This window comes from Podarcis filfolensis (assembly GCF_964270895.1).
Source record: "Podarcis filfolensis genome assembly, chromosome: 2".
Classification (NCBI taxonomy): Eukaryota; Metazoa; Chordata; class Lepidosauria; order Squamata; family Lacertidae; genus Podarcis; species Podarcis filfolensis.
In genome coordinates, this window is record NC_139605.1 from 1,586,292 (window position 1) to 1,606,784 (window position 20,493).

Sequence of the window (20,493 nt, forward strand, 5' to 3'; positions counted from 1 at the left end):
TGGCGGAGCAGGAAAGTCCCTGCCAGCTCGGCCAATGAGAAAGCGCCCTGGCGATGACCAGCCTGTCTCCAGGTAGACCATCCGCAGGCAGGAGCCTCAGCCGGAGACTGAGCGGAAAAAGCAGGACAGGGGGAGCTAATGGGAGGGGGCGCTTGATCTGCCCAAGAGGGGAGGGGTCTCCACCAGGGAAGGGGCAGCGGGGGCTCCTCTCTGTCTCCCCCCTGTGTATTTCTTCATGGGGCTCCTCAGACACCAGCGCCAGGGATGTTTCTTGCAAAGGGGAGCTGGGGGCTGGAGGGGGCTTTTATTTGGGGGGGTCTCCTTATTGGGGGGCTGTCAGGTCTCCTTAGGATGCAAGCTGGTGGGCGAAGGGGGGAGCAGCCCCCCTCCCTCAGCAGACAGTTATTCCCCACTTGAAATCAAAGGGGGGGGGCTTTCTGGTTTCCACTGGGGGGACATGGCCCTTATGAGCCCGTGATGACAAGCAGTTAACTTCCTTCCTCTTTCCGGATACATGAAGAAACGAAGCTTTAGCGGCTTAAAACGCAGCAGAAGAAAAGCGCATCTCGCTGCATAGAAGCCTGAGTCTGAAATTTCCCTTTTTGCTGCCTTAGTAAAGTTTTGGATGGAACTGACAGGTTCCTCTTAAGCTTTATATCTCGCCCCCCCAGGTTTTCCGGGGGGCTTCCGGGAAGATCTTGATTCACACGCGACGCAACAACAACGGAGACATCAGAAGCAGCTGAGAAGGCAAAGAGGAACTTGCAGATCGAGCGAGAGCAGAGAGAGCCCTTGCTAATGCTCTTTCCAGGAGTTTCCTGCCTGGCGACCGATGACGCTGCCTCGGCTCGGAGGCGGATTGGACGCTCGCGGGGCGGGGAGGTGGAGTGGGCGGGGCTTGGGCAGGAGTTTCCCCCGGAGCTGAGCGGAGAAAGTCCCATTTGGGAGTCTTGAGGGGGCGAAGAAGACAGAAGGATGGGGGGCTCCGGCGCTGCACCTTTGGCCTTTGGGGGGCTCCTGTTGGGGATGCTGGTGGTCTCCGCTTCGGAGGGGCTGGGCGTGGAGGCGCCTCCAGGTGAGCAAAGATTCTGCAATGGGGGGAGAAGGAAGAGGAAACTCCGCTTAGCGGGACCCCCATCGGTGGGGCTCCTTTGACGATTCCTCCTAGATGGTCTTCCATGATCTTAACAGGGAGTCCGTAAGTGACTGTGGAGGCCAATTCTGGATCCCCACGTCCTTCCACATAGGTTTATGAGCAGGAGTTGATCTCCCTTTCGTCCTGAGTTCCAGCGTCTTCAAAGCCCATGACACCTTTGGTAGAGACTGTTCTCCAGTTAGAGCGCTGGCAGACCAGTGTTTCCCAGTTGCAGAAGTTTATACTACATTTTTAAAGATTTGCCTTGAGAGAGTCTTTGAACCTCTTTTGTTGACCACCAGCATTAAGCTTTCCGCTTTTAAGTTTGGAATGGAGTACTTGCTTTGGAAGACGATAATCAGGCATCCAAACAACATGACCAGTCCAACGAAGTTGATGTTGAAGAATCATTGCTCAACGCTGGTGATCTTTGCTTCTTCTAGCACACTGGAGGTGGGGGGCAAAGGGGCAGGAGGGAAATGGGAAATACTCTCCCCACTGAAAAAGAGCAGCTCAGGCTTCTGGGATTGGGAAAGAGAACGCATTTATTTATTGCTATTAATTATATCCCACTTTTCTGGAATAAAATCCTACCATAGCAGCTTACAAATAACATTCAACTGAATTTTAATAAAACCACAATATTGACACATTAAATAGTCTTCCTGCAGGAGAGCTGGTGGCAGGCAGCCCTGGGGGTGTTTTGGGTGGGTAGGGAGCACAGATGAATCTGGCCCTGAGCGCTTCTTCACCAGCTTCTCAAAAACTTCCTCCTCTTTATTACAGTGGTACCTCGGGTTAAGAACTTAATTCGTTCTGGAGGTCCATTCTTAACCTGAAACTGTTCTTAACCTGAGGTACCACTTTAGCTAATGAGGCCTTCTGCTGCCACCATGCCGCCGGAGCACGGTTTCTGTTCTCATCCTGAAGCAAAGTTCTTAACCCGAGGTACTATTTCTGGGTTAGTGGAGTCTGCAACCTGAAGCGTCTGTAACCCGAGGTACCACTGTAGTCCATTTATCTCCCATCATTTCCAAGAGATCTCATAACCAATTATTAACTCTATAAATGACTCCATCTGCTCAGTCTCAAAAGTACTTGGACCATCAGCTGTGGTGAGGAATGTAGAGCCTGCTCCCTTCCAAGGCCTTTCCCAACTGGCCTGGGGGGCGGGGCCCAGGCCCTCACACTCCCAGCTACAAAAGGACTCCTGCTGCAGAGCCTAGAGGGTGGGGTTGGATTCATTGGAACAAACTCTTGGGGAAGTGCTGGGGGGGGGGGTTTGCTTCCCTGTTCCAAGTGTCTAATGTGTTTTAAAATGTTCTTAAGCAGTCTGCGGCATTTAAAATTTTCTTCTTCTTCTTTTCTCCCCTTTTGCTTTGTTGGGGATGGGACGGACATCTGGTTGGGAATTAATTTTAGTATAATTGTTGTTGCTGTTTTGTTTTTTGTTTTATTAGCTGTTGTATAGTTTGCATTTTGTTTTAAGGGGCGGGGTCACGGTTGCCTGGGAGTGAGCCTCAGCCAACAGAATGGCAGGTTCCATGGGGGGGGGGGATGCACTGGAACAACCAGTCTCAGTGATCATAGGCAGGAGGAGGAATTACGCTAAGACCAGACCATGTCATTACCGAGGAAGCAGATTTAGTCACAGTTTGAGGACTATCCCTGCCTCCGGGTCTGGTCTTGACCGGATGGATACTGGAATCAGCAAGGGAGACCCACATGACCTGAAGGTGCTGCTGTGCAATGCCAGGTCAATGATTCATAAGACCACCGTCATCCATGTGGATGGAGGACTTGACCTGGCGTACGCAACAGAGACTTGGTTGGATGAAGCAGATGGGCCTGTCCTTGCCACTGCTTGTCTACCAGGTTTCTCTTACTTACAGCAACCCAGGTCATGTGGGCGAGGAGGGGGGTTGCAGTGATTTTTATGAAGTCACTAGCTTGCACCAGGCATCCTGTTGGGAATACCCAGTTTTCTGAGTGCATGTTCTGGAAGTTGGGCAATAGGGGCAGTACAGGATTCCTTTTGGTGTACTGACCTCCCCACTGCACCAAGGATTCCCTGCCCGAGCTGCTTCAGGTCATGGTGGATGTTCTCCTGGAGATACCTAGTTTGGGTGTCCTAGGGGGATTTTAACATCCACGCCAACACAACCTTACAAGGGGCCGCTCTGGACTTTGTGGAAAGCATGGCCTCCATGGGGCTGTCCCTGAATAAGTCTGGCCTAATTCATGGTCACGGACATGCCTTAGACGTGGTGTTTACCTCTATAGATGTGGGTGATCTGACACTAAGTAAAAGCGAAACTAAAGAAGTGCCATGGTCAGATCACTTCCTGGTGCAACTGGACTTCTCCGCGACCCTTCCCCTCTGCAGGGAGGTGGGACCGATTCAGATTTTCCGCCCCCATTACTTAATGGATCCAAATGGCTTCCAGAGAGTGGTAGGGGATGTTTTATCCCATGTTGATGGCCTTTCAGGTGACCTGCCATATGCAGAGTTAACCAGGGCTATTGACTGTCTGGCTCCGAAGCGCCCTCTCCGATTGCATGGAGCCCAGACAGCCCCATGGTTTTCACCGGAACTGAGGATGATGAAACAATCGCTTAGAAGGCTAGAGCGCCGGTGGCGGAAAACTCATTTTGAATCAGACCAGACACAGGTTAGAGCTCAACGTTGAGCTTACCAAGTGGCGATAGTGACGGTGAAGCGGACTTTCTTCACCGCCTCTATTGCATCTGCAGAAAATAGTAGCAGGAGACTAGTTCAGGTGGTTAGCAATTTAATGGAACCACCTTTGCCACCAGGGCCTGGTAAAGACCCTAAGATCTCCTGCAATGATTTTGCAAAGTTTTCTTGCAGATAAAGTCGCTCAGATTCGGAAGGAGGTAGACTCCACCGTGGGAGCAGGGCCGGGGAGGGAGAGTGCTAGAGTCCTGTCTAGTTGAGTTGCATGGAATCAATTCCAATCTGTTACCTCCGAGGATGTGGACAGGCTGCTTGGACAATATGGCCAACTATCGTCCAGTCTCAAATCTTCCATTCTTGGGCAAGGTGATTGAGCGGGTGGTTGCCAAACAACTCCAAGCACGCCTGGAGGATGCGGACCATTTGGATCCCTTCCAGTCGAGATTCAGGACACATCATGGGACTGAAACTGCCTTGGTTGCGCTGGTCGGTGATCTCTGGCGGGCTAGGGACAAAGGTGAAAGCTGTTTCCTAGTTCTGCTGGATCTCTCAGCGGCTTTTGACACCATCGACCATATCATCCTTCTGGACCGTCTAGAGGGGCTGGGAGCTGGGGGCACTGTTATACAGTGGTTCTGCTCCTTTCTCCTGGGCCATGTTCAGAAAGTGGTGTTGGGAAATGAGTGTCCAGACCCTTGGCTCTCAGTTGTGGGGTGCCTCAGGGTTCCGTCCTCTCCTCCATGCTTTTCAACATCTATATGACGCCGCCAGGATAGATCATCAGGGGGTTTGGGCTGGGTGTTCATCAGTATGCAGATGACACCCAGCTCTACCTCTCTTTCAAATCGGAACCAGAGAAGGCAGTGAAGGTCCTGCGTGAGTGCCTGGAGGTGGCTGAAGGATAGATGGCGGCTGATTGAGGTTGAATCCAGACAAGACAGAAGTACAGTTCTTGCGGGACAGGAGGTGGACAGATGTGGGGGACCAGGTGCACATCCTCGGAGTCATTTTGGACTCACAGCTGTCCATGGAGGCACAGGTTAATTCTGTGTCCAGGGCAGCTGTCTACCAGCTCCATCTGGTATGCAGGCTGAGACTCTACCTGCCCATGGACTGACTCGCCAGAGTGGTGCATGCTCTAGTTATGTCCCGCTTGGACTACTGCAACTCACTCTACGTGTGGCTACCTTTGAAGGTGACCCGGAAACTACAACTAATCCAGAATGCGGCAGCCAGTCTGGTGACTGGGAGTGGCCGCCGGGACCACATAACACCGGTCTTGAAAGACCTACGTTGGCTCCCAGTACGTTTCCCAGCACAATTCGAAGTGTTGGTGTTGACCTTTAAAGCCCTAAACTGCCTCGGCCAAGTATACCTGAAGGAGCGTCTCCATCCCAATCGCTCTTCCCGGACACTGAGATTCAGTGCTGAGGGCCTTCTGGCGATGGGCCTTTTTGGTAGTGGCACCCACCCTGGGGAACACCCTCCCATCAGATGTCAAAGAGATAAACAACTATCTGACAGTTAGAAGACATCTGAAGGCAGCCCTGTTTAGGGAAGTTTTTAATGATTGATGTTTTATTGTATTTTTAATCTTTATTGGAAGCCGCCCAAAGTGGCTGGGGAAACCCAGCCAGATAGATGGGGTATAAATATCAAATAATAATAATTATTATATTAAAAGTAAGAAACTGGGTGTAGCAAGGGAGTTTTTTTTTTGGAGGGGTAGGCCTTTTGTTAGGAGGGGCAGAACCTCAGTTTGCGAAGTATTTTGTTTATTGATTTGGGGGGGCAGCTGCCCCTCCCCGCCCCCCTTGGGTTATGTCCATGAAACCAGCAGCAAAACTGGGGGAAATGTCTCCCTGCTCAGGGGAACCTCAACCCCCCCCCGGACCTCGTGGCAGGTCCCCTCTCCCAGCCCCCCTCCCGCCCACCCTGCCTTGGGGTCCTCTGGGTGCTGAAATGGGCTCCTGCGTAGACAGGCGTCCCTTCCTGCGCTCTGGCAGGGCAAACGAAAGTGAAACCGGGTCTCTGCAAGGGGGTGGGGTCTTGTAGGAGGGAGGGGGCAGTGAAGCCCCCTTCAGAGCGGAGACGCGTCTCCCACCCTTCTTCGCCCCTCACGCTTTTCCTGGTCTCTCTCCCACCCCCAGCATTTCCTCCTTCCGCCGTGGGGTACGAAAATGGGTAAAGGGGGTTTACATTTTTGTTGTTTTTTTTAAATGGAGTTAAGCATGGGCGTAGCCAGCGGAGCTGCCCCCCCATAAAGTAAATAAATAAAGCAGATAGCTCGGTTCTCCCCCCCCCCCGCCATAAATCCTGGCTATGCCCATGGGGTCTGGGGCCTCCCCCCCCCCCACAGCCTTACAGCCGCTCTCTCCCTTTCCTTTCCTGCTCCTCCCTCCCCCCTGCTCAGCCTCCCATGAGACACGAGAGAGAGAGAGGGAGAGAGAGAGAGAGAGAGTGTGTGTCTCTGCCGCCCGCCCCCAGAAATTCTCGCTCCTGCCTCCAGCTGACCCTCCTAGATACCCCCAATTTCTTTCTCCCCCTCCCCCCCCCCCCCCCGCAGAGCATTTCCTGCACCAGAGGAAGTCCGAGTGCCACTTCTCCAACGGGACGCAGAGGATCCGCTACCTAGATAGATACTTCTTCGACCGGCAGGAGCTCCTCTACTTCGACAGCGACCGAGGGAAGTACGTGGCTGTGGCTGAACTGGGGGAGCCCGCAGTCAAGGCATGGAACCAGGACAAGGACTTCCTGCGGGGCCAGATGGCCGACGTGGATCGCTTCTGCCGGCACAACTACGGGATCTTCGATCCCTTCTCCCAGGCCCGGCGCGGTGAGTCCAGAACTGGGGGGGGGGCGCGTCATGGAAAACGACCCCCCCGGAAGAACCCAAAATGGGGGGCATATGGTGGACCCAGGACTTTCTCCCCTCGAAGCCCCTGTCGCTGCTGCCCCCCCGCCCGCCCTCCCGCTTTTCAGAGAGGAAGAGGGGCCTTTCCTGATGCCCCACTCCAGAGGCAGAGGCAGGAGGGGTTTCTGTGGTCGCTGGAGACATCATAAACTATTTCGTGTATTGAAATGTGGAGGGTGTTTGTCTTAGTTTATTTATTATTATTTACATTTGCATCCCACCCTATACCCATAGGCCTCAGGGCAGCTTGTAACACAAAATTGCAGTATTATTATTAATAACCATAACCATAATCATAATAAATAATATTTATAAATATTTATGAATATAAATAAGATTTCCCAAGCCACTCTGGGCAGCTCCCAACAGAATTAAAAGCGCAATAGAACAACAAACATTAAAAACTTCCCTAAACTTCATTTACTGCACATTCATTCCCACCGTCCCCCCCCCCCCAGGAGCTCAAGATGGTGTTCTGTATATGGTTCTCCCTCTCCTCATTCCATCCTCACAACACCCCTGTAAGGGAGGCTGTGCTGAGGGGCAGGGGCTGCCCAGGGATGCCCAGAGAGCTTCAAGGCCCAGTTTGGGAATAACTGAGTAGACCATTGTACTGTAAGTTAAGAATGCTGTAAAGTGAATTCTGAATAGCATCGTGTTTTTTGTTGTTTTGTTGTTGTTTAGTCGTTTAGTCGTGTCTGACTCTTTGTGACCCCATGGACCAGAGCACGCCAGGCACCCTTGTCTTCCGCTGCCTCCCACAGTTTGGTCAGACTCATGTTTGTAGCTTCGAGAACACTGTCCAACCATCTCGTCCTCTGTCGTCCCCTTCTCCTTGTGCCCTCCATCTTTCCCAACATCAGGGTCTTTTCCAGGGAGTCTTCTCTTCTCCTGAGGTGGCCAAAGTCTTGGAGTCTCAGCTTCACGATCTGTCCTTCCAGTGAGCACTCAGGGCTGATTTCATTAAGAATGGATAGGTTTGGTCTTCTTGCAGTCCATGGGACTCTCAAGTTTCCTCCAGCACCAGAATTCAAATAATCAATTCTTCAGCCATCAGCCTTCTTTATAGTCCAGCTCTCACTTCCATACATCACTACTGGGAAAACCATAGCTTTTACTATACGGACCTTTGTTGGGAAGGTGATGTCTGTGCTTTTTAAGATGCTGTCTAGGTTTATAATTGCTTTTCTCCCAAGAAGCAGGCGTCTTTTAATTTCATGACTGCTGTCACCATCTGCAGTGATCATGGAGCCCAAGAAAGTAAAATCTCTCACTGCCTCCATTTCTTCCCCTTCTATTTGCCAGGAGGTGATGGAACCAGTGGCCACGATCTTCGTTTTTTTGATGTTGAGCTTCAGACCATATTTTGCACTCTCCTCTTTCACCCTCATTAAAAGGTTCTTGAATTCCTCCTCACTTTCTGCCATCAAGGTTGTATCATCTGCATATCTGAGGTTGTTGATATTTCTTCTGGAAATCTTAATTCCGGCTAGGCATTCATCCAGCCCAGCCTTTCGCATGATGAATTCTGCATATAAGTTAAATAAGCAGGGAGACAATATACAGCCTTGTCGTACTCCTTTCCCAATTTTGAATCAATCAGTTGTTCCGTATCCAGTTCTAACTGTAGCTTCTTGTCCCACATAGAGATTTTTCAGGAGACAGATGAGGTGATCAGGCACTCCCATTTCTTTAAGAACTTGCCATAGTTTGCTGTGGTTGACACAGTCAAAGGCTTTCACATAGTCAATGAAGCAGAAGTAGATGTTTTTCTGGAACTCTCTAGCTTTCTCCATAATCCAGCGCATGTTTGCAATTTGGTCTCTGGTTCCTCTGCCCCTTCGAAATCCAGCTTGCACTTCTGGGAATTCTCGGTCCACATACTGCTTAAGCCTGCCTTGTAGAATTTTAAGCATAACCTTGCTAGTGTGTGAAATGAGTGCAATTGTGCGGTAGTTGGAGCATTCTTTGGCACTGCCCTTCTTTGGGATTGGGATGTAGACTGATCTTCTCCAATCCTCTGGCCACTGCTGAGTTTTCCAAACTTGCTGGCATATTGAGTATAGCACCTTAACAGCTTAATCTTTTAAAATTTTAAATAGTTCAGCTGGAATATTGTCACTTTCACTGGTTATTAGCAGTGCTTTCTAAGGCGCATTTGACTTCACTCTCCAGGATGTCTGGCTCAAGCAACCACACTACCTGGGGTGTACGAGACATCCATATCTTTCTGGTATAATTCCTCTGTATATTCTTGCCACCTCTTCTTGATGTCTTCTGCTTCTGTTAGGTCCTTTCCACTTTTGTCCTTTATTATGGTAATCTTTGTACAAAAAGTTCCTTTCATATCTCCAATTTTCTTGAACAGATCTCTGGTTTTTCCCATTCTACTGTTTGCCTCTATTTCTTTGCATTGCTCGTTTAAGAAGGCCCTCTTGTCTCTCCGTGCTATTCTTTGAAAATCTGCATTCAATTTCCCGTATCTTTCACTATCTCCCTCGCATTTTGCTTGCCTTCTGTCCCCCGCTATTTGCAAGGCCTCGTTGGACAGCCACTTTGCTTTCTTGCATTTCCTTTTCATTGGGATGGTTTTCGTTGCTGCCTCCTGTATAATGTTGCGAGCCTCCATCCATAGTTCTTCAGGCACTCTGTCCACCAAATCTAAATCCTTAAACCTGTTCTTCACTTCCACTGTGTATTCATAAGGGATTTGATTTAGACTGTATCTTACTGGCAAAGTGGTTTTTCCTACTTTCTTCAGTTTAAGCTTGAATATTGCTATAAGAAGCTGATGATCTGAGCCACAGTCAGCTCCAGCCACGTCTTGCTTTTGCTTACTGTATAGAGCTTCTCCATCTTTAGCTGCAGAGAATATAATCAATCTGATTTCAATGCTGCCGATCTGGTGATGTCCATGTGTAGAGTCGTCTTTTGTGTTGTTGGAAAAGCGTGTTTGTGATGACCAGCTTGTTCTCTTGACAGAATTCTATTAGCCTTTGCCCTGCTTCGTTTTGATCTCCCAGGCCAAACTTGCCAGTTGTTCCTTTTATCTCTTGACTCCCTACTTTAGCATTCCAATCCCCTATAATGAGAAGAACATCCTTCTTTGGTGTCACTTCTATAAGGTGTTGTAAGTCTTCATAGAATTCGTCAATTTCAGTTTCTTCAGCACCAGTGGTTGGTGCATAAACTTGGATTACTGTGATTTTAAAAGGTCTGCCTTGGATTCGTATCAAGATCATTCTGTCATTTTTGAGATTGCACCCCAGTACAGCGTTCGCCACTCTTTTGTTGACTATGAGGGCCACTCCATTTCTTTTACGAGATTCTTGCCCACAGTAGTAGATATGATGGTCATCCGAACTGAATTCGCCCATTCCCATCCATTTTAGTTCACTGATGCCCAGGATGTCAATATTTATTCCTACCATCTCATTTTTTTTTTTTTATAATATTTTTATTTTTTCCATATAAACACAACACAACAAACATAAACATACAAAGACAAAAACAGAACAAAAAACATGTATCATTTCATATCCTAATTTCATATACCTTTCTTCCCCGACTTCCTCATGCCTCCCCTTTCTGTATTCCAAATTCTTATCGATTGTTCAGCAAATCTTCCCTTATTTTAATTTAAATTTAGACTATTCTTCCTTATTCTCCTTGTCTTAACCATTGCTAATAGTAACCATTTACTTTCCAGTCCAACATCATTCTAACTTTCATTAACTTTGTAATATTTCTTTAAATAGTCCTTGAATTTTTTCCATTCTTCTTGCGCTGCCTCTCTTCCCTGGTTTCGGATTCTGCTCGTCATTTCTGCCAAGCCCATGTAGTCTATCACCTTCATCTGCCATTCTTCCAGTGTGGGTAGCTCTTGCGTCTTCCAGTACTTCGCAATGAGTATTCTAGCTGCTGTTGTAGCATACATAAAGAAAGTTATATCCGTCTTTAACACCCCTTGGCCGACAATACCCAAGAGAAAGGCCTCTGGTTTCTTGGGGAAAGTATATTTAAATACCTTTTTAAGTTCATTATAGATCATTTCCCAGAATGCCTTAATCTTCGGGCAAGTCCACCAAAGATGAAAAAATGTACCTTCAGTTTCTTTACATTTCCAACATTTATTGTCAGGCACATGGTAAATCTTTGCAAGCTTGACTGGGGTTATGTACCACCTATATATCATTTTCATAATGTTTTCTCTTAAGGCATTACATGCCGTAAATTTCATCCCGGTGGTCCACAACTTTTCCCAATCAGCAAACAAAATATTATGACCAATGTCCTGAGCCCATTTAATCATGACCGATTTAACCATTTCATCTTGTGTATTCCATTTCAGCAGTAAATTGTACATTTTGGACAAATTCTTAGTACTGGGTTCTAACAGTTCTGTCTCCAATTTTGATTTTTCCACCTGGAAGCCAATTTTACTGTCCAGTTTAAACGCTTCATTTATTTGATGATAGTGCAACCAGTCTCTCACCTTCCCTTTTAATTTCTCAAAACTCTGCAATCTCAATTTGTCCCCTTCCTTTTCCAAAATTTCCCAGTATCTTGGCCACTTGGACTCCATATTTAACTTTTTAACTGCCTTAGCTTCCATTGGCGACAGCCACCTTGGAGTTTTATTTTCCAGCAAGTCTTTATATCTGACCCAGACATTTAATAGTGCTTTTCTGACAATATGATTTTTGAAACTTTTATGTGCTTTAACCTTGTCATACCACAAATATGCATGCCACCCAAAAATGTTATTAAAACCTTCCAAATCCAAAATGTCTGTGTTTTCAAGAAGTAGCCATTCTTTCAGCCAGCAGAAAGCTGCCGCTTCATAGTAAAGTTTAAAGTCTGGCAGGGCAAACCCCCCTCTTTCCTTTGAATCCGTTAATATCTTAAATTTAATTCTGGGCTTTTTGCCCTGCCAGACAAATTTAGATATGTCTTTTTGCCACCTCTTGAAACAATCCATTTTATCAATTATTTGCAATGCTTGGAACAAAAACAACATTCTTGGCAATACATTCATCTTTATAGCTGCAATACGGCCTAACAAGGAAAGCTTTAAGTTGGACCAAATCTCCAAATCTTTTTTCACTTCTCTCCAAGTTTTTTCATAATTATCTTTAAACAAATTCACATTTTTAGCTGTCATATTTATACCCAAATATTTCACTTTTTTAACCACAGTTAACCCTGTCTCGTTCTGAAACCTTTCCTTTTCTATCTGTGTCAAATTTTTCTCCAAAACCTTTGTCTTAGACTTATTCAATTTAAATCCTGCCATTTGACCAAACTCTTGAATTATTTCCAAAACACTTTTCGTGCTAGCTTCTGGCTCTTGTAATGTAAGTACTAAGTCATCTGCAAATGCTCTCAGTTTATATTGTTTAGCTCCGACCTGAATCCCTTTAACCAACTGGTCCCTCCTAATCATATTAAGCAAAACCTCCAGGACCGATATAAAAAGTAGTGGGGAGATAGGGCACCCCTGACGTGTCCCTTTTTCCCTACCATCTCATTTTTGACCACATCCAACTTACCAAGGTTCATGGTTCTTACATTCCAGGTTTCTATGCAATATTTTTCTTTACAACATTGGACTTTCCTTTCGCTTCCATGCATATCCACAACTGAGCGTCCTTTCGGCTTTGGCCCAGCCGCTTCATCAGCTCTGAATCTACTTGTACTTGTCCTCCGCTCTTCCCCAGTAGCATGTTGGACGCCTTCCAACCTGAGGGGCTCATCTTCCAGCGTCATAACTTTTATATGCCTGTTGTCTTTGTCCATGGAGTTTTCTTGGCAGGGATACTGGTGTGGCTTGCTGGGTCCTGCTCCAGGTGGATCACGTTTAGTCAAAACACTCCACTATGACCTGTCCATCTTGGGTGGCCCTGCACGGCATAGCTCATAGCTTCTCTGAGTTGTTCAAGCCCCTTCGCCACGGCAAGGACAGAACCTTGTTTGGTAGGAAACAAAGGAGGGACAATCTCCTGAGATTCCCAGAACTAAGAAATGAGACAGAAGGATGGAAAGTGCCCTGGGAAGGGGAGGGGCATCCCAAGGACCCCCAGGGAGTAGCAGTTCCCTGTTTGTGGAATGCCCAGCTTGACTACTGAGGAAACTGGGCTGACTTTGAGTTGGGGGGGCAGGTCAGAAATCCCACTGGTGAGAGTGGGAAGTTGGGGGCTGGGAACATAGGATTGACTGACTGCCCCAAGGCTGAAACTAGGCTTTCTATCACCTGAGGCAAAGACCCAGTTTTGACACACACACACACACACACACACACACCACACAACTTGACACATTTGTTCATAAAGGGCATAAAAAGTAGTTTGAAATAGGCTGGAGAAGAGATAGTCTCTCCAAATAGTAAAATTATCTGTGTGTGTATCTGGCTTTCACTCAATCTTAAGTAGATCTCATCAGAGTGTAGTAGATCATCTGAGGAATTCTAAGAAATATCATGACTGTATGTAATAGAAATAAAAATAAAATAATGGAAACTGTGATAATGATCAGGCACATACCAGAGAGTAAGTCCTATTGAACTGAGTGGGACTTACTTCTGAGAAAAAACACCTAAGATTGCAGTATAAGACCGCAGAATCTTTACACAGTTACCTAGGAGTAAGCTCCATAGAATTCAGTGGGACTTCTGAGTAGTAAAGATTTGCGGTTTAAGGCTCTAAAGAATAAAATAAAAGAATAAATACTCCACAAGATTCCTTTAAAAATTGCTGGCTGCTGAATCATTGCAATTAAAGAATTTAAAGTGGATTTGCTACATTTTCCTTCCAAATTACAGGAAGGGATAATTACAAAGTGCTTCGTATGTCAGCATAACATTTCTTTCATTGCAGGAATTTTATTTTCAGTATAAAGAAGACTCAGTTTTTGAAGCTGATTGTAGGCAGCCGTGCCCTCTCTATGTGTTCACATGGTTGTAAACATGTATGTTGTCCTCTTGATTCAAACACACAAAGTGAGAGAGAACACACAAGCACCACTTTTAATTTAATTTATGTTGAGGGAAGCAAGAGAGAGAGAGTGAGAGAGAGAAAGAGAGAGAGAAAGAAAGAGAGAGAGAGAGAAGAAAGAAAGAAAGAAAGAAAGAAAGAAAGAAAGAAAGAAAGAAAGAAAGAAAGAAAGAAAGAAAACTTTCCCTTTTCAACTTTTCTTGGAGAACAACCTTCTCCAGGATTTCTCTTTCACACACAGTTCCAAAAACAGCTTGGGAGGGAAAGGGGGAAAAGGATCGTTTTCCAGGTTTTCCTGCTTCCCCTTGCAGATTAGCATCACTCTGGTGCTCAGCAGATGCTGGAGTCTCAGTGGCACCCCTCTAGAGGCTTCACGCAGGGCTGAGACCCTGGCTACTCCCGTTAACTGGACTGTCCACTGGGATGGTGGGAGATGATCCCTCCTTCCCCTCTCCCTCCCTTGAAGCCTCTAGGTCCCTCCCTCCCTAAATCTCTGACCTTCCTTGCCTCCCTCCCACAGTCCAGCCCAAGGTGAAGATCACCCGCTCAGACAACTATGCATCTTCACCACACAACACTCAGCTGATTTGCAAGGTGAACCGCTTCTTCCCTGTGGAGATCGAGATCAAGTGGTTCAAGAACGGGAAGGAGGAACCCAAAGTGTGGACCACAGATCGTCTTGAGAATGGGGATTGGACATTCAATATTGAGGTGATACTGGAGACAAATCCAAAACGTGGAGACGTCTACACCTGCCAGGTGGAGCACGCCAGCTTCGAAGGCCCCGTCACGGTGAAATGGGGTAGGACGCCTTGCCAGCCCTGACCCATGTTCTGCCCAAGGAAGTGGGGGGCATTCCTGGGGGGCTAGATGGGTTGCTCCCCCACTCATGGCTTTTTCTTTCTTCAGAGCCACAGTCGGACTCTGCCAGGAGCAAGATGTGGACGGGGATTGTGGGGATTGTGCTGGGGCTGGTCTTTGGGGCCACTGGACTCGCCCTTTACCTGAAGAACAAGAAAGGTGAGGATGGGGTGCCAGAGGGAGAGAGAGGGTTGGGTGTGGGGCTGGACTGGGCTCCAGGCTCCCCTCCTCTTCTTCGGCAGAGGCTCTGGAGAGGGTTCTGTTCCTTCTCCACTCCTAGGAGATCCCTCTTGGTGTCTCAAATGGAGCCTCAGCTATTATGGAGATGGTCTGAGGTTTAAATCTGTAGATTAACACCTAAACCTCCTATCCAACATATGAGGGAGAAATTCAAAAGCATCTCTGGCTCTGAAGCCTTTGAGCAGAGTAAGGACACAGATGTTTTGCAGCTTCCTGGTCCCAGCAGTAAGTCAAAGGCTCTCTCTCCTTGCTGAGCGAAGGGCCTTTGAGACACTTACAGTCAGGAGGCGGAATTCATCTCCCATGTTTTGCATCTTCCTGGTCCCAGCACTAGTAATTAGGAATTAAATTTGGGATTGGATGACTTCCCCCTCTTTTCATCCCACACTGCAGAGAATGAAACATACATCTACAGATAAATGGAAAGAAATGTTTACTTGCATTTTATTGCAGGCAGAATACACAGTATAAAATAGTATGCCAACTAATACTGCTAAGTTGCATTAAAATAAAAATTGGTAGTCTTAGCTAAGATGGTAGAGAGTTGAGCTTTGGAGAGGAAGGAAGTATTAAAGAGTATGTTCCTATTGTTCTCTTCTTGCCCTGTGGAAACAAGAGGATATGACCTGACAGAATGCTGTCTAGGATTTTTACAGGAGATTCTGTGTGCCTTAACCCTTGCTTATCTAGCAAATAGGAAATTTTATTTTATGAATAGAGTATCATTTTATCACATAAACGGCTCCAGGGCTAGAATCACCTGCAGGATCTCTTAAGAGTCTGACTTCCTGGTACCAGCAGTAAGTCAAAGGCTCTCTCTCCCTGCTGAGCGAAGGGCCTTTGAGATACAGTCAGGAGGCGGAATTCATCTTCCTTGGGTCTTTTTGCTGTTTGTGTCTCTGAAATAAATCAACAACTGGGCAATGCAGAGCCCCAAAGGAGGCAGCCGAAGGAATATGGGAGGGTTTGTGGGGTGGGGGCATTGGGTAATGGGGAAAGAGATTAGTTGGCAAGATGTTCTCCAGGGTCCTTTCTGTATTGGGAAGGAAATATTTATTTCCTACAAAGACTCTTCTTTCACCCCTCATACTCCTTAGGACAGAATGAGCTGTTCCTGGAGTGTGTTATCTTGATCTTGGGGTGGGGGGATGTTCTCAGAGAAGCTATTTCAGGGGACATCTGGTGCTGACTGAATCTTTCTGTTCTTTTCTCTCTCTCCCAGGGCAAGCTGTTCCTCAGCCTGCAGGTAACTTTCCTCTCTGCTCCTCCATCCTCCTCCTCCTCCTCCCCCAACCCCCTTCTCCTGGCTGCTTGCTGTGCCCCCGCCATGGCTTCCTTGTAGAACAGAGGGGAGGGGCTTCCTATGGATCAATCCATCCCCTTGAGGCTCACACTCCTGGAAGTGGGTCTCCAGGGGAATGTCCCACCTGGGAGACAGTCAAGCAAAGTTCAAGGCCAAGTGAGGAGACTAGGGCTGGTGTTTGGCCCTTGGGGGACAAAGCTCTTCTGCCCATTGCAGGGCGTCTATTCCGGGGGGGGGGGGTCCTCTTTCACCCCAAAGGCTGCATCCCCTCCTTCCAGGGACCACAATTTCCATATTGATGAGTGGACTAGTTTCTGCCCCATTCCGTTCTTGGTCCAGGCAAGCAAGGGGCATCCTCAGAGTTCAAGGGAGGTGGAATCACTCTTGGAGGGTTCAAAGCGGGGACAGGAGGAGTGTCTGGAAAGAGCCATGAGGGCCAGAAAGAGAGGCCTGGGGACCAAGTTTGGTCCAGGGTCCGTGGTTCCCCATTTCTGATCTAGAGAGATCTCCTTGGTCTTTTCTGAGCCTCCTCTTCTCCACTGCCAAAGCCGGCCAAGTCTCCCTCCCTCTGTCTCCTTCCCTCCTCAGAGCCCCCCTGCCAGGCCCATAACTGGCAGCAATGGGAATTGTAGTTCACAATATCTGATGGCCGCTCTATGGAGTGTCCCCCCCAATCTTGCCAGGGATTCTTCTGCCCCTTTCTCCCCATTCCTCCCCCCACAGTGATGGGCTTGTCTCTCTCTTCTCTGCCTGCAGGACTCATCAGTTAGATCCTGGGATGTGGAGAAGCTCTGTTCTTCCTGCCAGTTTCCCTCTGTCCATGCTCAGAGGTGGAAACCTCCTTGGAAGGTGGATGGAAGGAGTCACAGATCAAGAACGACAGTGTCCACCCCTCCCCCACCTCTGTTGCTTGCTTGTCATTTGGGGAAAGCTTCTTTTTGTGTTTCCCTTTCCGCTTGTTGATTGCAAGTTAGCGCAACCTGATTCCTTCTTTGCACCTCTCTGCTAGAGAATTTGTGCCTTGAATCTCCCTGGAGGAGCCTGAGCTGTCCCTGAAAACAACCATGAATCTGGTCAGACTGCCAGGACTGGTCCTTCAAGCCCTGATGGGGAGCCTCACAACTGAATTGGGGAGAGGTGCCATGTGGCCTCCCAAACCACTCCATGTGGCCCCTGGGACTCTCACCAGCCTTATGTTGCCCCTTCCTTCAGAGTCTTTGCCTGGCTGAGATTTGTCCTTCAATCATGTTTCTTGCTTGCCTTGACGGAGGATGGAGAGGGGAGGGTAAGCTTGTGCAGAGACTGGTCTCCTGTGAAAACTTCACACTGGCCTTTGATGCTCTGCTCCTGCCCACCATTGGTGTGTGGCCCCCAGAAGGTTCCCCAGAAGAGAATGTGGCCCTTGTGTTGTAGAAGGTTCCCCACACCCAATTCCTTTGCTGCTCTTCTTGCTGTAGACTAAGATGGCTACCCACTCCCAGCTGCCCCTTGGGTGACCTGGGAACACAGGCTCACTGGAAACTGCCTTAGGCCGAGTCCATCTGGCTCAACAGCATTTCCACTAGGGCTGGTCCCATATGCCCACACTGACTGGCAGTGGCTTAACTGATGTTTCAGAGGGTAAGTCTTTCTAGCCCTTCTTGAACGTTCCGGGGACTGAACCTTCTACACTCCAAGCAGCTGCCCTTCCATGTATGATACTTAAAGTGCAGTCTAACCATCAATGCATGCTTTCCTGGAAAGGCACGTGATAGGATCTGGAGCTCACAGAATTTCCCCGTAAGTTTTCCTCCTTGTAAACTTTGACTCACTTTCAGCAAGCCCCTTCTCGGAAGCACCTGCCTTCTGGAGAAAATAGGAGTCAAAGACCCATTTCCCCTTGTTGCAAATTAGTCCCAACAACTTTCTCGTGATCCAAGCGGGCATTCCCAACTATTGATACACTCCACCCCAATCTTTGAGTGGTGTGAGGCTCCAGGGGTCCAGGAAATGAGGTGCAGCGAAAACTCTGGTGTCTTTAGGTTATATGGTTTATTGACACACACATATATATACATCCTGAGCCTATGATGAGCTCGCAGCATCAAAACCCCAAGAGGTTCCTGGCCAAAGCAGCTTTGCATTCAAACAGACACCAGCCATGTTCCGAGACTCTCCTTCCAGCTGCCTGCTGACAGACTGAAACCTCCCCCCCATCAGGCCACAGCAACTGAAATCCCCAAAACTCTTGTCCCTGCTCACTAATTTGGACCTCAGGGTGGGGCTCCTCCCACTTTCTCCATGGCTCATTCTTAGCAGCCATTATCAGTATTCCAGCTTTTGGATCCCTGCTAGATCTGGAGATTCAGAGACCTTGATTCAACCCATTACTGGGTCCAGGAATTCAGGGGTGCCTCCCCCCCCAATATAACAATAAATTAAATGTGCACACCCCTATTATTCCTCCTCAATCTCTCTTTCCCCCCTCCCTCGCAACATGAGTCCATTTCCAGGGACAGCCCATCTCCTCCTTTTGCCCTGATGCTTTTGTCTCCACTGAGCTGGTGATTTCTTAATTGCTGTGTAAAGATTCAGCTATTTTGTGGTGATAACGATGTTAAGCCTTGGGATGATTTGCTCTGAGCTGCACCAATAAAGATTGTCCTCAACCTCCCTCTGTTGTCTTTGAACTGTTTCCTTCAATTAAAGGTCAATATTCACAGAATGCGTCACTTGTCCATCCTGGAGGGGGAAAATCTGCCCATTTCCACACAACTTCACCTGTGAAAAGGTGGTTTTTCTTGGTTTCTGTGTGTTGCCACTGTGCAGTGCTCTTGGAGTCACAGGACTCTGTTTACATTCCAGAGATTCCAGGCTGTTGGAAGTCTCACGGAAGACAGGAGACAGATGTGATGTTACTGGTTTCCTGTTCCTTTGTTTTTCAGTTGCTCTCTGTCTCTCGCAGAGAGAGGATGTATTTCTTTTCTGTCTGCGTAGCCTAGAAAACAAAACCTAGCAATGTAGCTCAAACTTCTCATCACTTCTACTGCTTTGAAACTCTGCGTAATGGGAATGTGCCTGGAGCCTTATCAGGCTCAGGTCGTTAATCACGTCAGAGGCGATTTCGGAGGAGCTCGGTCGAACGCAGGTTCTGACAGTTTTTACACTTTTGGTTATTCATTTATTTAAACCCTTCTGTAGGCGCAGACCATCTCCCGACTCAAACTAGTTCGTTAAGAAAATCCCCAAACTCGGTTCCATGGGTGAATCTGGGTCAGCTCCCTGGCGTAGTTTATCTTAAAGTTTCAAGTGCCCGTACGATTATCGCATTTATAAATTTTAAAATTATTGTTGTACATTTTTTTAATTGTTTGTCTTCCTTCTGTGACTGTACCCCCAAGTGTGTTTTATAAGCTAGTCTCCGACCGTAATAAATTATCTATACACAGTGTGATGCAGCAGCAAAAAAAGCTAACACTATTCTAGGCTGGGAGGACCCAGGTGGCGCTGTGTGTTAAACCACAGAGCCTAGGACTTGCCGATCAGAAGGTCGGCGGTTCGAATCCCCGCAATGACGGGGTGAGCTCCCGTTGCTCGGTCCCTGCTCCTGCCAACTTAGCAGTTTGAAAGCACGTCAAAGTGCAAGTAGATAAATAGGTACCGCTCCGGCAGGAAGGTAAACGGTGTTTCCGTGCGCTGCTCTGGTTCGCCAGAAGCGGCTTAGTCATGCTGGCCACATGACCCGGAAGCTGTACGCCGGCTCCCTCGGCCAGTAAAGCGAGATGAGCACCGCAACCCCAGAGTCGGCCACGACTGGACCTAATGGTCAGGGGTCCCTTTACCTTTACCTTTCTTCTAGGCTACATCAATAGAAGTCTAGGGTCCAGATCAAGGGAAGTAATAATACCACTCTATCTTGTTCAGACCACACCTGAAATACGGTGTCCAGTTCTGGGCACCACAATTTAAGAAGGATGCTGACAAGCTGGAAGGTGTGCAGAGGAGGGCAACCAAGATGGTCAAGGGTCTGGAAACCAAGCCTTATGAGGTACAGTTGAAGGAGCTGGGGATGTTTAGCCTGGGAAAGAGGAGACTGAGGAGATAACGAGAGCCATCTTCAAATATCTCAAAGGCTGTCTCATGGAGGATGAAGCAAGCTTGTTTTCTCCTACTTTGCAGGGTAGGACTCAAACCAATGGCTTCAAGTTGCAAGAAACAAGATTCCGACTAAACATTCGGGAAAACTTTCTGACAGTAAGAACTTTTAAGAAATGCTTCTGCTTGCCATGGGGTGTTTTTTTTAGGACCCCTGAGGGGCCTCGGAGTCCTCCTGTTCCCACCCACTCAGTGGTCCCCCCCCCGACTGCTCTG

The 20,493-nt window shown here is 47.8% G+C and overlaps 1 protein-coding gene across 1 annotated transcript; it reads left to right on the forward strand.

Annotated features, from left to right (window-relative positions):
* The first annotated feature begins 905 nt into the window (after window positions 1-905).
* On the forward strand, window positions 906-18,796 carry LOC310757174 (H-2 class II histocompatibility antigen, E-S beta chain-like). Its single transcript, XM_083602405.1, has 5 exons — window positions 906-1,075; window positions 6,400-6,669; window positions 14,260-14,541; window positions 14,649-14,759; window positions 16,867-18,796. The coding sequence occupies exons 1-5, from the start codon at window positions 976-978 to the stop codon at window positions 16,911-16,913; spliced, it is 810 nt and encodes a 269-aa protein (XP_083458531.1). The 5' UTR covers window positions 906-975; the 3' UTR covers window positions 16,914-18,796.
* The last annotated feature ends 1,697 nt before the right edge of the window (window positions 18,797-20,493 follow it).